Source organism: Coregonus clupeaformis, chromosome 21 (genome assembly GCF_020615455.1).
Source record: "Coregonus clupeaformis isolate EN_2021a chromosome 21, ASM2061545v1, whole genome shotgun sequence".
Classification (NCBI taxonomy): Eukaryota; Metazoa; Chordata; class Actinopteri; order Salmoniformes; family Salmonidae; genus Coregonus; species Coregonus clupeaformis.
In genome coordinates, this window is record NC_059212.1 from 12,932,996 (window position 1) to 12,949,657 (window position 16,662).

A 16,662-nucleotide genomic window follows, 5' to 3' on the forward strand; every position below is an offset into this window, starting at 1 on the left:
GTAACAACACCTGCAGCATAAAAAATACTTCCACATAGAAATGTATGTGTAGAACAAAACGGATTGTCTGTCACATAGAACAGGGGATGGTGTCAGCTCTTCATTATTTTTCTACCTGTAACAATCTAAGTCTATTTAAATACACCCTCGTCACACAGGCGTTAATGCAGGACCAGGGCCCAAAGGAGAGCCAGGATTCAAAGGCCCCTCAGGACCACCTGGACGACCGGTAAGACTACCTGCATCATTCCTCCACTATACAGATACTAAATGCAATTGTATTTTACCTTGCAATGGCCTGTGGTTTTGCAGTTATACACTTCCTTTGTTGTGTTGCTTGGATCAGTGGTTCCCAAACTTTTTTGAACCGTTAAATTTCCCTATTAATCTCATCTGATCCATACTGCAAATCATCTATTTTTCTGTGACAAACATTTTTTATAGATGAAATGAGATTTATTTGAAATATAGTGCATAGTTCCTTACTCAAGATTATTCATTTGTGTGTACCCCTTTTAAGAGCGTCCAGCAATCCTCGCCAGAAAGAAAGAAGCTCCAGTAAAATAGGTCTTTAATTTTCAACGGTTTGAGCTATAGACCAGACGTTGTCTGCATTGTAAAGGTGCAACCATGGACACAAAGCCAAATACTCTGTTTCTATGGCAGATCTGGGCTGTGGTACAACTAAGCATAATCAGACTTGCCTGTGCTAATGGTTCTCACAAGCGTAAAAATTATACAAAGGACTTTGCTCGTGATGCGCGCCCCTCAAATGATACAAATGTAATAGCCTGAGCGAATTGGACTTGAAACAACGATACAGATGTAACCATGTGCCATTCAATATATTATCTGAGCGGCACTGGTGCTCCCAATTCAAAATTCCATGTGCATTCCTCAGGTCACGTTTCTAAGTGTTCCAAAATATTATCAAGATTAGGAAACGTTTTGCAGCACACCTGAGTTCCTCAAGGCACACCAGTGTGCCGCAGCACACCAGTTGAAAACCACTGGTTCAGATCCTGTATCCATGTTGTTGCTAGGATACCATATCATTGGTGCTGCTTGGGTACCGTATCCATGGTGTTACTGGTATGCCGTGTCCATGGTGTTGGTAGTATACCATATCCATGGTGTTGCTAGGATACCATATCTATGGTATTGCTGCGATAACTTATCGAAGGTTGCTAGGTTACTGTATCTATGACAACTCCTCCTGTCTGTCTTACAGGGTCCCCACGGCCCCTCCGGTGTTCCAGGGCCCCCGGGGCTGAAGGGAAATCCAGGTTCCCACAACCACCAGGGGATAAAGGGAGAGAAAGGAGCCCCAGGACCAGCTGGCAGATCGGGGCCGGACGGCTATCACGGGGCCCCTGGCTTCCCTGGACGCAAGGGCCAACGAGGCCCCAAGGGTGATCCGGTGAGGATTTTCAATAGTTACGATGTCTGTCACTTAAATGTATCTTTCTTCTGAAATGCAGAGCAATGATTTGAATGCATTTTTAGGTTATCTTTAAACTGAAGGAAATTTGTAATTTGGGTGAACTGTCCCTTTAAAGGGGGGCTGAGCTTACTGATTTGGCCTTGTTTTTTAGCATGCTCATTAAGTAATGCTAGCGGTCATTACATTTACATTTTAGTCATTTAGCAGACGCTCTTATCCAGAGCGACTAGGGTTAAGTGCCTTGCTTAAGGGCACATCGACAGATTTTTCACCTAGTCGGCTTGGGGATTAGAACCAGCGACCTTTCGGTTACTGGCACAACGCTCTTACCCACTAAGCTACCTGCCGCCCCCATGACTGAAGCCAAACGTAAGTTGTCTTGGGGGTGTGGTTTGATGTGGGACAAAAGGGCCAATTGAGAGTAGTGACAGTGAGGTAAGCGAAGCTAGCTTTGTTATGGAGAAAAGTTTTGAAGTTGAAGACTTCTCCTCTCCTCAATCTCCATCTCTAGATGGTCAGCGAATTCAGCCTGCGCTGACCTTGTGTTTAGCCAAGCTGACAGCAGATAGCATAGCTTGGGGATAGCTGCAGCTGACTAGCCTATCCAGCTGATATTTCTCTGTGAAAAGTTATGCCAAGATAGCAAGAGCCAGTGTCTGGAATGTGTTTCATGAGACACTCGTTCTACATCACCTTGCTACGAAAGTAGCTTGAAACTTAGTTTCAAAGATTAATCACGTCATGTAAATACATATTCAGAACCCTTGGATTTCTTCACATTTTATTGTGTTACAAAGTGGGATTAAAATTGATTTAATTGTAATTTTCTTGTCAACAATCTACACAAAATACTCTGTCAAAGACAAATAAAAAATGTGGAACTAAAATATAGTCGTTGCATAAGTATTCAAGCCTAAATTAGTTAAGGAATAAAATTTGGCTCAACAATTCACATAAGTTACAAGGGTTTACATGATTTTTGAATGACTAACCCCATACATACAACATCTGTAAGGTCCCACAGTCAAGTATTAAATTTCAAGCACAGATTCAACTACAAAGACCAGGGGTGTAGAGAATCATTGTACCATCTAAACCACTGTGAAATATATGTTGTGCATCTAACGGTAGCCTATATTGTAGATTTAATAATATTACATTGTATTGCACCCTCTAAACTTGTTCCACAGACCCCTTGGGTTCACATCATATACTGTAGCAGTGTTCTGCTGATGTAACAATGTACAGATATTACACTGTCTTTCATCTTTTATCATTCACAGCTGATACAGATACTGGACCTATTAGCATTATGTCCATCTCTTCTCTTCCTGTATGGTGTCCCTTTATAAGTTCCCTGACATGTTTGAAGAATACATTCAATTCAATAATAATAACAAAATAAGTTGAAAGGTCATAGATGTATCTTGTATCATTTTAATGCGAAGTACAAGGTCTTTCCCAATTCAGACAACCTGTATCAACCTGTCAAAACCATGTCTCCTGTCCTCCATCTGTAGAAAAACAAGGTAGAGTTGAGTGACATGTATTACTAAACACTTGTGATGTACCGTCTTATTAGAAATCACCTCCTGTTCCTTCAGAGGTGTTTGCCAGCGCCTGATGGGCATGGCAGCGTAGATCAGCTCCAGGCCACAGGACTGGTCATGAAGGAGCCTGACTTATAGATCCGACCCAGCTCCTATCACAGAGAAAGAGAGGGAGGGAGAGAGACTGTCACCCTACAGTCATGGAAGCCAACAGTAAATACACAGTTGAACATGTTGAGCTATGACCAGATCAAATGTGACCAACCTGAAGTGGGACTGGTGCCTGGCCACGTACAGCCTCAGCCTTCTGCTCCTGATATGGTAGGGGGGTTCCCAACGACACTGCTGAACAGCAAATCCACCAGATTTTGTACATAGCCTGTGAATGAAATAAAATATCACTCAATAAACATATAACAAGATAAATAACTTTCTCTAGTTTGGAAGTAATTATAGAGGGACTGTAAGTACAGAATAGATTCAGGCCGGTGACGCTGACACCGTTACTATGCAACTGCCAGCTGTGTACATTGCTGAATGCTTGCTGACAAGTTTTGCTCTTTGCTGCCAGAGCCATATATTTATTTTAAGTTGGATTGATGTATTTAGCTAGCTAGAGTATCATTCCCCTTTCATCTGTGGTATCAAAGCTAGCCTCGCTCACTAGCATTATCAAATAATGTTGTATAACCAAAAGTAACTGGTAGCTAGCTATCTACCTAGCTACTCACCAATGGCAGTCACAGGTTTGACGGTTGACAGCCAGTAGAAGTGGTAGTGTTGGATGTAATCCATTCCTGGTCATCTGGCAATATTGTTGAAATGCATTGGAAGTTTGCACCAACTTTATGGAAGCCCATTTTCACTCCTGTTTGATGAACGAAATGTGCGTTGCACCCATATACAGACTTTACAACATGTCTGCATGGCAGCTGGGGGCGGACCACAGCATGTTGTCTCTGGGCAATTTAGCAGGCGACCCAACTGTGGTTTGTTACTACTATCATTTCCCATTGTAGCCAATTCAATTGCAAGTAATTCCGTTACTAATTTTTTGTTAATTCTGTTATCGATTTGGTAACAATTACGAGTTTTAATCACTTAATAATTCCTAAACAAAAATGTAAATCAGTAAAAACGCTTTAACTAATTGGTAGGTCTACCTTTACTTGTTACTTCTGTGAACTTTCATTATCCTCCCTCATGAGGGAGAGAAATTAGAAAATATCTTAAAGATATGTGGGTTTTTGGTAACGGAATTAAAAGGCACAAGGAAATAATTTCTCCAAAACTAAATAAAGTGTTAATATTAGTTGGCAGGGGTCTTTACTTCAACATTATTGTGTTTTGATGTATTTCTAATACCGTTTAAGACTTTCTGGGAGATGTTTTCTAACACCCTTTTTCCATCTGTTTGACCAGAAATCAAAGCCTTTGATCATGTCAAATTTTTTAGATGGAAAATGGTTGAAAAATGTATCTATGCCTTCATTTCCCAAAAATATAGACTCTTAGCTTTCATTTGACACCCAATTTGACATGCACCTATGAACTTTACATGTTGGTGCTCATGGGTCCTTTTACATGGAAATGACCTTTTATGAATGCTGAACATTTGTAACTGTGAAGCAGTAATGATATGTGAACAAATGTTTTGTGAAGACCTAATGTTTGATGATGGACTGAGGTTATAGTCTGTCCCCTCTGCCAGTACTATGGGCCGCCGGCTCTGAAGGGAGATGTTGGCGAACCAGGCCCTCCCGGACCACAGGGATACCAAGGACCAGATGGGTCACCAGGTCCAGTAGGCATAGGACTGCTTGGCCACCCAGGACCCAAAGGCAATAGTGGGGTACCAGGTATCCCTGGCAGAGCTGGCATCCCAGGTAAAGCAACACACACACTTGCCTGCACATGCATGTACACACCAGGGCCCCCCTCATTGAAGCCATGAAGTTCAAGGCCGACCGGGGTACTGCAGGCTGTTGTTTTTAGAAAGCAGAATCCCCCATTATAGTCAATGTGAAAATTGCAATCATCTTGGGCAATATTCGTGTAAATAAACAACAACTTTGAAGACAATCATGGAACCAATAATTACTACTATTACACCAGATGTATTGCCTTGAACCAATTTTATAAAAAAATTGCACTCAGAAGAAGTTATAAGGATAATTTAGTGGCTAATAGCAAAAGCCTGCAGTAGCCCAGTTGGCCAACTTGAGATATTCAATGAGGGGGCAGCACTGAGCTAGCCTGCAACGTCGCTTCCTGGAATTGCTCATACGCATGTTATGTCTTAAATCTCCCCCATGAGATGCCATCTTAGTCGCAAAAATCGACTTACTTGGCTTCAAATGCGCTATTGAGTCTTCACATAGAAATAAATGATGTCACGTGATCGATGGCTTTGACCATTCATATACAGTCATTAGCGCGCACACACACACACACACTTGTACTACATTTGAGACCCTGCCTCCTTTGCGTATACTATACTCTTGTTTGTGTGTATGATTACAATAAAATAAATAAATTACTGTCTTCCTGATAATTGCCCCTATTTATGCTGATGGTCTGACCCCAGTGTTCTCCCCCCTCTATCCCCACCAGGTCAGAAGGGTGAGCCCAGCAAAAGAGAGGCTGACCAGGGAGTCCCAGGCCCACCAGGACAGATGGGGCTGCCTGGGTTACAGGGCCCCCCAGGTGAGCAATCCAAATGGGGACCGAACCACAGCATGAGAGGGGTGGCTGGAGGTCTATACTACACTGCGCTTGGTGGCATTTCGGTTCTAGCTTGGATCCAAACCGATATGCTTCGTAACAATGGTTAAACGAAGCAAATCATCTTTGGTTCCAGGCTAGAACTGAAATGCCACCAAACTCAGTGTAGTGTGGAGCCACTCCGACCCGAATGTAAGCTTTGCTTTACTGCCATTAGAACCTGACAAAGACCATTATGGTCAAAACATGATAGAAAATAATCATAGAGTTGTTTGTCCACACAGGTCCTCGTGGTGATGCTGGTTTAACAGGAGTAGATGGTAACCGAGGGGAGAAAGGAGTCAGTGGTGGATTCTCCACCCTGGAAGGACAAGGACCCACTGGACAGAAAGGTGAGTCATGCCTACATCTCTTTTAAATATACATTTTATATTGAATTATATTCAAGCTTTTCCCCCATATTTTAGATCCAGTTACTTGTGAATGTAGGTGTATGCATTTGTTAGTAGGACTAGTGTTGCGGTCTGTTTCCTAGGTGACAAAGGGCACCCGGGACCCCCAGGTACCTCTGGAAGCGGCTACCCTGGACGACCCGGCGCACCGGGAATCCCTGGGGCTCCAGGGTCAAAGGTCAGTACTGAACACCGACCCTGCCATGTTTCTGTCGATCTGTGTCTGTCTATATGTTTGTCGTTACCCATCCTTTCATCCATCTAGCCTTCAAAATTCCCTCAGTCGTTCCATCCATCCCGCTAACCATTATGCATCCTTCCATCTACTTTCAGGGTGATGGTGGGTTTGGGGCCCCAGGTCCAGTGGGCCCTAAAGGTTTCCCAGGTGGTGTTGGGGCCCAGGGTCCTCCAGGAGACCCAGGGCTACCGGGACAACCAGGGAATCCAGGACCACTAGGCCTCAATGGCTCGCCAGGCCCGAAAGGTACTTACTTTACACACAGATGGACACAGAGATAAGACAGACTCAGACACGGGATGGGCATGGGACACACAGATACGGACATGGGACACACCCACATTTTGTTGCTAACTCCATTTCTATCACACTTAAGCTCTCTGAACGAATTCATCCACACTCAACAGCATACACACATGCATTTACACACTGGTGCACATACTCCCAAAGCAGTTATGGCCTTGTCTGTTTGTAGGAAGTAAAGGTGGGGTAGGTTCCCAAGGACCACCTGGTTACGCAGGTACTAACAGTACAGGGGCTACAACCGGACCACCTGGTCCACCAGGACCAGCAGGCAGACGCGGACCTCCAGGTGAGCCCGTGGAGCCTGCTAATGTCCCCACACAGTGTCAGAAAATACATCTTTCTTCTAGGCATCTCACTCGGTTTCTTTCTTTCTTGATTCATTCTTATGTGGTTTCTTCCCTTTCTGTCTTCTTCTCTCTTCTTTCTCTTTCCCCAATAGGCACACCGTGTCATTTCAACGTGGATAATTGGGTAATATTTGGTTGAGACATTGATCAATGAGAATAAAATCTATATTCACCCACTCAAAAAGACAGCCAAAAGTTAGTTGAATTTCCAATGTGTTATCACTATGCTTTCAACCATCTAAAAGCACAACCAAATTCCAATGGGAAATCAATGTCTGATGTTTTGGTTAAATCATCACCCAAATGTCTATCACTGTGCTTTCAACCATTTAAAAGCACGGCAAAGTTCAAATGGGAATACAATGTCAGATATTTAGTTTATTTATACAACATATTAATGTGTTATCACTGTGCTTCATCTAATAGCAGAACCAAATGACCTGGATTACAGTTGAGATTACATTAAAAGTACATGGTGCAAGTGATCAGATTATTACAGCAAGTGTGACGATCTCCACAGACCTGCGGCGACCTGTGCATGCTATTCTGAACAGGCACGCTTTATATGATTACATCAGAAGAAATGTATAGTTAGTGACCTTAAAATGTGGCAGTGGATGTGTTACTCATTTTAAGGTTTAATGTTACATTAGTTTGTTTGTAACATAGCCTTAACTTTAGGCTATTCACTGTATTACAAAAGTAATATTGTGTTTGGTTGACAACGCAACCAAATATCATTATTTAAGGGAGATTTATCTACTGCTTGGATAGTTCCACCTGTGCCACGGACTAATTGGTCCTCTGTAGCTCAATTGGTAGAGCATGGCGCTTGTAATGCCAGGGTAGTGGGTTCGATCCCTAGAACCACCCATAAGTAAAAATGTATGCGCACATGACTGTAAGTCGCTTTGGATAAAAGCGTCTGCTAAGTGGCATTATTATTATTATTATTATTATTATTATTATTATTATAATTAATTCCAGTTTGTGTACAAATTAATAATTATATGTTGGATTCACGTCTCCATCTCAACCAAAAATCTAAGTTAAAGGATAGGATCAAATCAAACTTTAAACGCACTTTAAAAAGTTTGATTTGATTTAGTCCTATTCTTTAACTTTGATTTTTGGTTGAGAGGGAGATGTGAATCCAACTTATTAATTTGTAGACAAAGTGCAATTAAAGCCAGACTAAATCAGTTGTACAGATGAAACTATCCAAGTAGAAGATACATCTTCAAATGTTGATATCTGGTTGTATTGACAACCAAACATAATTCAACATCACTAAATATCATTACATTTTAAATCAACCAGAGCTTGAAACCCTAGGCCTATTGTATTGTCTATTGTTAGTTTGGTTCTGGATTGAATTGAAACAATAGCTGTTGATAACTTTACAAACGCTATATAGGCCTAAATAGCATCATTGATGATATGAGTGATAAAGTATGGTCACATTTAATTTGCTCTGTTAAACCTACCCTTTGGTATTACTTCTGAGTGGCGAGAACTCCTGAGTGGCGCAGTGGTCTAAGGCACTGCATCGCACTGCAATAGCAACAGTGAATCTGTTTAGTTTTTAAGTGGAGATCGCTCAACAATCATTCTCACAATAGAACATTGGTAATAGTCAATGACAAATATCATAATTTAGCAGGGCTAGACTGGATTAAAACCCTGGATGGGAGACCAAAGGGTGGCTGTAGATGGATAAATTCTCCAGTAGGAGGTGCTGCCCAGCCTATAGTTTTTTTCTTCTTCTGATAGCGGATATAACGTTGAAGATCTGACGTTGTTTTAAAGGTACAAATTCACATTTTATTCAAGGTTTTTCTATGTTTAAATTTGGTTAACATGATGACATAATCCTGTGGTTGAAATTTCACCCTCAAAACAACAGTTTACGTTTATTACTTTTTTTAAAAATCCAATGTCTTTTCCATGGAGATTCCACGTCACAATACGTTCAAACAACGTTGATTCAACCAGTTTGTGCCCAGTGGGTCCTCTCTTCTCTTTTGCCAATACTTTCCTGACTGCTTCCTCTCTCTTCCTCTCCATTCAACTTCCTCTTTTCTCCTCCCTTCTCTTTTCTTTCTCTCTCTTGTTTCTCTTTCTCTCCATCCACTAATCGACCACAGTCCCTCCTCTCACCCAGGTTTATATGGACAGACGGGTGAGCTTGGGGCCCCTGGCGCGCAAGGTTTTGGACATTCAGGCCCGGCGGGTGACCCTGGGCCTCCTGGGGTCTCAGGACCCGGAGTGCAGGGGCTGGATGGACAGAAGGGAGGCAGAGGGAGAGATGGGTTAACAGGCGCACCAGGTACATTAACAGAACGGATACATTCAACACATTGGTAACACTTCAAAGCTAACAGATCAAATCAAATTGTATTTGCCACATGCGCCGAATACAACAGGTGTAGACCTTAGTGAAATGCTTACTTACAAGCCCTTAACCAACAATGCAATTTTAAGAAAAATAAGTAAAAAATAGATAAGTACAAAATAATTAAAGAGCAGCAGTAAAATACAATAACAGTAGGGAGGCTATACAGTGGGGGAAAAAAGTATTTAGTCAGTCACCAATTGTGCAAGTTCTCCCACTTAAAAAGATGAGAGACCTGTAATTTTCATCATAGGTACATGTCAACTATGACAGACAAATTGAGAAAAAAAAATCCAGAAAATCACATTGTAGGATTTTTTATGAATTTATTTGCAAAATATGGTGGAAAATAAGTATTTGGTCACCTACAAACAAGCAAGATTTCTGGCTCTCACAGACCTGTAACTTCTTCTTTAAGAGGCTCCTCTGTCCTCCACTCGTTACCTGTATTAATGGCACCTGTTTGAACTTGTTATCAGTATAAAAGACACCTGTCCACAACCTCAAACAGTCACACTCCAAACTCCACTATGGCCAAGACCAAAGAGCTGTCAAAGGACACCAGAAACAAAATTGTAGACCTGCACCAGGCTGGGAAGACTGAATCTGCAATAGGTAAGCAGCTTGGTTTGAAGAAATCAACTGTGGGAGCAATTATTAGAAAATGGAAGACATACAAGACCACTGATAATCTCCCTCGATCTGGGGCTCCACGCAAGATCTCACCACGTGGGGTCAAAATGATCACAAGAACGGTGAGCAAAAATCCCAGAACCACACAGGGGGACCTAGTGAATGACCTGCAGAGAGCTGGGACCAAAGTAACAAAGCCTACCATCAGTAACACACTACGCCGCCAGGGACTCAAATCCTGCAGTGCCAGACGTGTCCCCCTGCTTAAGCCAGTATATGTCCAGGCCTGTCTGAAGTTTGCTAGAGTGCATTTGGATGATCCAAAAGAGGATTGGGAGAATGTCATATGGTCAGATGAAACCAAAATATAACTTTTTGGTAAAAACTCAACTCGTCGTGTTTGGAGGACAAAGAATGCTGAGTTGCATCCAAAGAACACCATACCTACTGTGAAGCATGGGGGTGGAAACATCATGCTTTGGGGCTGTTTTTCTGCAAAGGGACCAGGACGACTGATCCGTGTAAAGGAAAGAATGAATGGGGCCATGTATCGTGAGATTTTGTGTGAAAACCTCCTTCCATCAGCAAGGGCATTGAAGATGAAACGTGGCTGGGTCTTTCAGCATGACAATGATCCCAAACACACCGCCCGGGCAACGAAGGAGTGGCTTCGTAAGAAGCATTTCAAGGTCCTGGAGTGGCCTAGCCAGTCTCCAGATCTCAACCCCATAGAAAATCTTTGGAGGGAGTTGGAAATCCGTGTTGCCCAGCGACAGCCCCAAAACATCACTGCTCTAGAGGAGATCTGCATGGAGGAATGGGCCAAAATACCAGCAACAGTGTGTGAAAACCTTGTGAAGACTTACAGAAAACGTTTGACCTGTATCATTGCCAACAAAGGGTATATAACAAAGTATTGAGAAACTTTTGTTATTGACCAAATACTTCTTTTCCACCATAATTTGCAAATAAATTCATTAAAAATCCTACAATGTGATTTTCTGGAGAAATAAAATCTAATTTTGTCTGTCATAGTTGACGTGTACCTATGATGAAATTTACAGGCCTCTCTCATCTTTTTAAGTGGGAGAACTTGCACAATTGGTGGCTGACTAAATACTTTTTTTCCCCACTGTATACAGGGGGTACCGGTACAAAGTCAATGTGCTGGGGCACAGGTTAGTCGAGGTAATATGTACATGTGGGTAGAGTTAAAGTGACTATGCATAGATAATAAACAGAGAGTAGCAGCAGCGTAAAAGAGGGGGTGGGGTGGGGGGTCAATGCAAATAGTCCGGGTAGCCATGATTAGCTGTTAAGGAGTCTTATGGCTTGGGGGTAGAAGCTGTTAGGAAGGCTTTTGGACCTAGACTTGGCGCTCCGGTACCGCTTGCCGTGCAGTAGCAGAGAGAACTGTCTATGACTAGGGTGGCTGGAGTCTTTTGCAATTTTTAGGGCCTTCCTCTGACACCGCCTGGTACAGAGATCCTGGATGGCAGGAAGCTTGGCCCCAGTGATGTACTGGGCCGTACGCACTACCCTCTGTAGTGCCTTGTGGTCGGAGGCCGAGTAGTTGCCATTCCAGGCAGTGATGCAACCAGTCAGGATGCTCTCGATGGTGCAGCTGTATAACTTTGAGGATCTGAGGACCCATGCCAAATCTTTTCAGTCTCCTGAGGGGGAATGGCCTTTGTCGTGCACTCTTCACGACTGTCTAGGTGTGTTTGGACCATGATAGTTTGTTGGTGATGTGGACACCAAGGAACTTGAAGCTCTCAACCTGCTCCACTACAGCCCCATCGATGAGAATGGGGGCGTGCTCAGTCCTCTTTATTTCATTTTTTTTGTAGTCCACAATCATCTCCTTTGTCTTGATCACGTTGAGGGAGAGGTTGTTATCCTGGCACCACACGGTCAGGTCTCTGACCTCCCTATAGGACACTGTTGTGTCGTCAGCAAACTTAATGATGGTGTTGGAGTCGTGCCTGGCCATGCAGTCATGGGTGAACAGGGAGTACAGGAGGGGACTGAGCACGCACCCTTGAGGGGCCACCGTGTTGAGGATCAGCGTGGCAGATGTGTTGATACCTACCCTTACCACCTGGGGGTGGCCCGTCACGAAGTCCAGGATCCAGTTGCAGAGGGAGGTGTTTAGTCCCAGGGTCCTTAGCTTAGTGATGAGCTTTGAGGGCACTATGGTGTTGAACGCTGAGCTGTAGTCAATAAATAGCATTCTCACATAGATGTTCCTCTTGTCCAGGTGGGAAAGGGCAGTGTGGAGTGCAATAGAGATTGCATCATCTGTGGATCTGTTGGGGTGGTATGCAAATTGGAGTGGGTCTAGGGTTTCTAGGATAATGGTGTTGATGTGAGCCATGACCAGCCAATGATTGTACGTTGGCTAGTAGGACTGATGGTAGAGACAGATTACTCACTCGCCGTCGGATCCTTACAAGGCACCCCGACCTACATCCACGATATCTCCGTCTCTTTCTCATGCGAATGACGAGGATTTGGGCTTTATCAGGTGTCTGTAGAATATCCTTTGCGTCCGACTCGTTGAATAAATAATCTTCGTCCAATACGAGGTGAGTAATCGCTGTCCTGATATCCAGAAGCTATTTTTGGTCATTAGAGACGGTGGCAGAAACATTATGTACAGAATAAATTACAAATAACGCGAAAAAACACACATAATAGCACATTTGGTTAGGGGGCCTTAAAAAGGCAGCCATCTCCTCCGGCGCCATTAATAATGTGCTAAGATATGTTGTAAGCATGTCTGAGCATTTATAGTACACTGTCTTATAAGGCTTAGCAAAGTTACAGTGCATCTGTTGGCTCACAAATACCTTTTTAAAAAATGGTAAGGGCATGGATCAGAAAACCAGTCAGGATCTGGTGTGATCACCATGGGCGGCAGGTAGCTTAGTGGTTAAGAGCATTGTGCCAGTAACCGAAAGGTCGCTGGTTCTAATCCCCGAGCCCACTAGGTGAAACATCTGTCGATGTGCCCTTGAGCAAGGCACTTAACCCTAATTGCTCCTGTAAGTCGCTCTGGATAAGAGCGTCTGCTAAATGACCAATTATTATTTATTCATACAGCTCGACACATCTTTGCATAGAGTTGATCAGGCTGTTGATTGTGGCCTGTGGAATGTTTTCCCACTCCTCTTCAATGGCTGTGTGAAATTGCTGGATGTTGGTGGGAACTGGAACGCGCTGTCGTACAGCATCCTAAGCATGCTCAATGGGTGACATGTCTGGTGAGTATGCAGGCCATGGAACTGGGACATTTTCAGCTTCCAGGAAATGTGTACAGATCCTTGCGACATGGGGCTGTGCATTATCATGCTGAAACATGAGGTGATGGTTGCGGGTGAATGGCACGACAATGGGCCTCAGGATCTCGTCACGCAATCTCTGTGCATTCAAATTGCCATCAATAAAATGCAATTGTGTTCGCTGTCTGTAGCTTATGCCTGTCCGTACCATAACCCCACCGCCACCATGGGGCACTCTGTTCACAACGTTGGCATCAGCAAACCACTCACCCACAAGACGCCACACACGCTGTCTGCCATCTGCCCGGTACAGTTGAAACCGGTATTCATCCGTGAAGAGCACACTTCTCCAGTGTGCCAGCGGCCCTCGAAGGTGAGCATTTGCCACTGAAGTCGGTTACGACACAGAACTGCAGTCCAGTCAAGACCCTAGTCAGGACGACGAGAATGCAGATGAGCCGGTTTCCGACAGTTTGTGCAGAAATTCTTTGGTTGTGCAAACCCAGTTTCATCAGCTGTCCGGGTGGCTGGTCTCAGACGAAGCTGGATGTGGAGGTCCTGGGCTGGCATGGTTACACGTGTTGTGTGGTTGTGAGGCCGGTTGGACGTACTGCCACATTCTCTAAAACTACGTTGGAGGCAGCTTACGCTAGTGAAATAAACATTACATTTTCTGGTAACAGCTCTGGTGGACATTCCTGCAGTCAGCATGCCAATTGCATGCTCCCTGAAAACTTGAGACATCTGTGGCATTGTGTTGTGTGACAAAACTGCACATTTTAGAGTGGCCTTGTATTGTCCCCAGCACAAGGTGCACCTGTGTAATGATCATGCTGTTTAATCAGCTTCTTGATATACCACACCTGTCAGGTGGATGGATTATCTTGGCAAAGGAGAAATGGTCACTAACAGTGATGTAAACAGATTTGTGCACAACATTTGAGAGAAATAAGCTTTTTGTGCATATGGAATATTTCTGGGATATTTTATTTCAGCTCATGAAACATGGGACCAACAATTTACATGTTGCGTTAATATTTTTGTTCAGTGTATGAGGCGACAGTACAGAATGTCACCTTTTCATTTGGGTATTTTGATACATATTGGTTTTACTTTTTTAGAAATGATTTTTTAAAATATATCTAGTACCCCCATTTGAAGGTGTCAAATTCACTTATAGTGTATTAAAGTAGTCACATGTTTATTATTTGGTCCCATATTCCTAGCACGCAATGATTACATCAAGCTTGTGACTCTACAAACTTGTTGGATTAATTTGTAGTTTGTTTTGGTTGTTTCAGATTATGTTGTGCCCAATAGAAATGAACGGTAAATAATTTGTGTAATTTTGGAGTCACTTTTATTGTAAATAAGAATATAATATGTTTCTAAACACTTCTACATTAATATGGATGCTACCATGATTAAGGATAATCATGAATGAATTGTGAATGATGAGTGAGAAAGTTAGAAGCATAAATATCATACCCCAAAAAAGCATTTTTTTTAAATCAAACCGCCCTCCTGTGAAGTAGGAACTAGTGTCAAACGCATAGGATTCTGTAACCAGTCACAAATAAAGTTTGATTAAATTGAATGTGCTCCGGTGTCATTACATTGAGTTAGTCTAATACTTCACAGGGACCTGGGTAATGTATTTTTTACTACTACAGTAGTTGATGCAGTGTATGTTAACTACTACAGGTCCTCGAGGTGACCCTGGGCTGGATGGAAGATCTGGACCTGGCCTTGACGGACCCCCTGGATCTGGAGGACCACCCGGCCCCAGAGGTCAGAGGTCACACATATGTACAGACGCGTACGCACACGGGCGTGCGCACACACACACACACACTTGGACTGGCAAACACACACTCGCGCGCACACTTGGACTTGCAAACACACACACAGACGTGCGCACACACTCACAAGTACAAATATACTGTAAAACATAAAGGTGGTGATGATACTGATATACAGTATAAGGATTATTATTCTGTGTGTTTCTGGGCAGGGTCGGATGGCCGTGAAGGGGATAAAGGCCATAGAGGTGTACCAGGCCCTGTGGGGGACAACGGAATCCCAGGTCCTCCTAGCCCAGGACCTATCACAGACTTATATGGGTTCCCAGGGGACCCTGGACAGCCTGGTGAGCACCATAGAGACTCTGCGATCAATTCAATCAAACCCACAATGGAGTATTTACGCAGAAGATCTTATTACTCGTGGTCAAATGGAAACAAGGTTGTGTAAAAAGATACTACTACGAGGTATACTCAGCTCACATGTACAGTGTGCAGATGTTTCCAGTTGTCAGAGTGCAAATGCATAAGGATACTGTGCAAAAAAATGCTATGACAGGTCCCGTTTGAATCACGGACCAAAATATGTAATCAAATATTGTGAGTAATATGGTCATTTAATGTGGATTATCTGTTGTACAATAGGTATGCTTGGTTTTCCTGGTGTTAGAGGAGACCCTGGATATTCTGGTCCAAAAGGCATTGATGGGAGGGATGGTGACCCAGGAAAACATGGACCTAGAGGTGTGTGTGCGTGCGAAAAGGAAAGTCCTGCTTTGTGGTACTGACTGCAGTAGTGATGGTAGTTCTGGTAATAGTAGTGGCCACTGTTTCCAAATACTAACAAAAATAATGCAAGTCAATATCCACGATATCAGCATGGCCGATACTAAATATGATCATGTCCAGTCATATCCAAATCATCTTTATTCAGTTTGACAATCAATTTCAGACACTTTGGGATGATGTGGACATGGCATGCAAAACACGCTCATATTGGGGATGTTGACAGGATATTGCTATCCAAAGTTCTCTACATCACACCTGTGTACTTAAAGGAAATCTCCACTCAATAGCTATATTTTGGTATTTGTTTCAATAGTCCATTGTTGACTTGTTGTTTTGCTTGTCAGCAATCAAGTTTTCAAGATATGTAACTTTCAAAATAAAGAGATCATCCCCGGATGATGGTGTTAATTGTCCATGACCTGATTTGCAAATGTCAGAAAGATCAACAAGAGTTCACACAGATTGTATTATTTAACCGGATTTATTAAAGTAGGATAAACGCAAGGGAACCATCAAATACACAAATGGAACTTAACTTGTCTGATTTCACAGGTTTCAACAACACACTATCACAGCTTATTGTGAAATAGACACAAATTACTTATTCCAAATTTGTGACAGGCACACGAAAAAGTCATTTTTTGTGTGTATTACACGACTTTCATCACAAAGCATTTCATGTGTATAACACGATTTTC

The 16,662-nt window shown here is 43.0% G+C and overlaps 1 protein-coding gene across 1 annotated transcript in view; it reads left to right on the plus strand.

The window, feature by feature from the left end:
* Positions 1-16,662, plus strand: part of LOC121534939 (collagen alpha-5(IV) chain) — a 69,124-nt gene that overhangs the window by 38,219 nt on the left and 14,243 nt on the right. The window contains exons 24-35 of the mRNA XM_041841571.2: positions 159-229; positions 1,232-1,420; positions 4,706-4,880; positions 5,608-5,700; positions 6,003-6,110; positions 6,254-6,348; positions 6,504-6,654; positions 6,884-7,000; positions 9,226-9,390; positions 15,078-15,164; positions 15,388-15,522; positions 15,821-15,919. Of these exons, the coding sequence (XP_041697505.1) occupies positions 159-229; positions 1,232-1,420; positions 4,706-4,880; positions 5,608-5,700; positions 6,003-6,110; positions 6,254-6,348; positions 6,504-6,654; positions 6,884-7,000; positions 9,226-9,390; positions 15,078-15,164; positions 15,388-15,522; positions 15,821-15,919 (1,485 nt within the window). The remainder of the gene's footprint in view (positions 1-158; positions 230-1,231; positions 1,421-4,705; positions 4,881-5,607; positions 5,701-6,002; positions 6,111-6,253; positions 6,349-6,503; positions 6,655-6,883; positions 7,001-9,225; positions 9,391-15,077; positions 15,165-15,387; positions 15,523-15,820; positions 15,920-16,662) is intronic.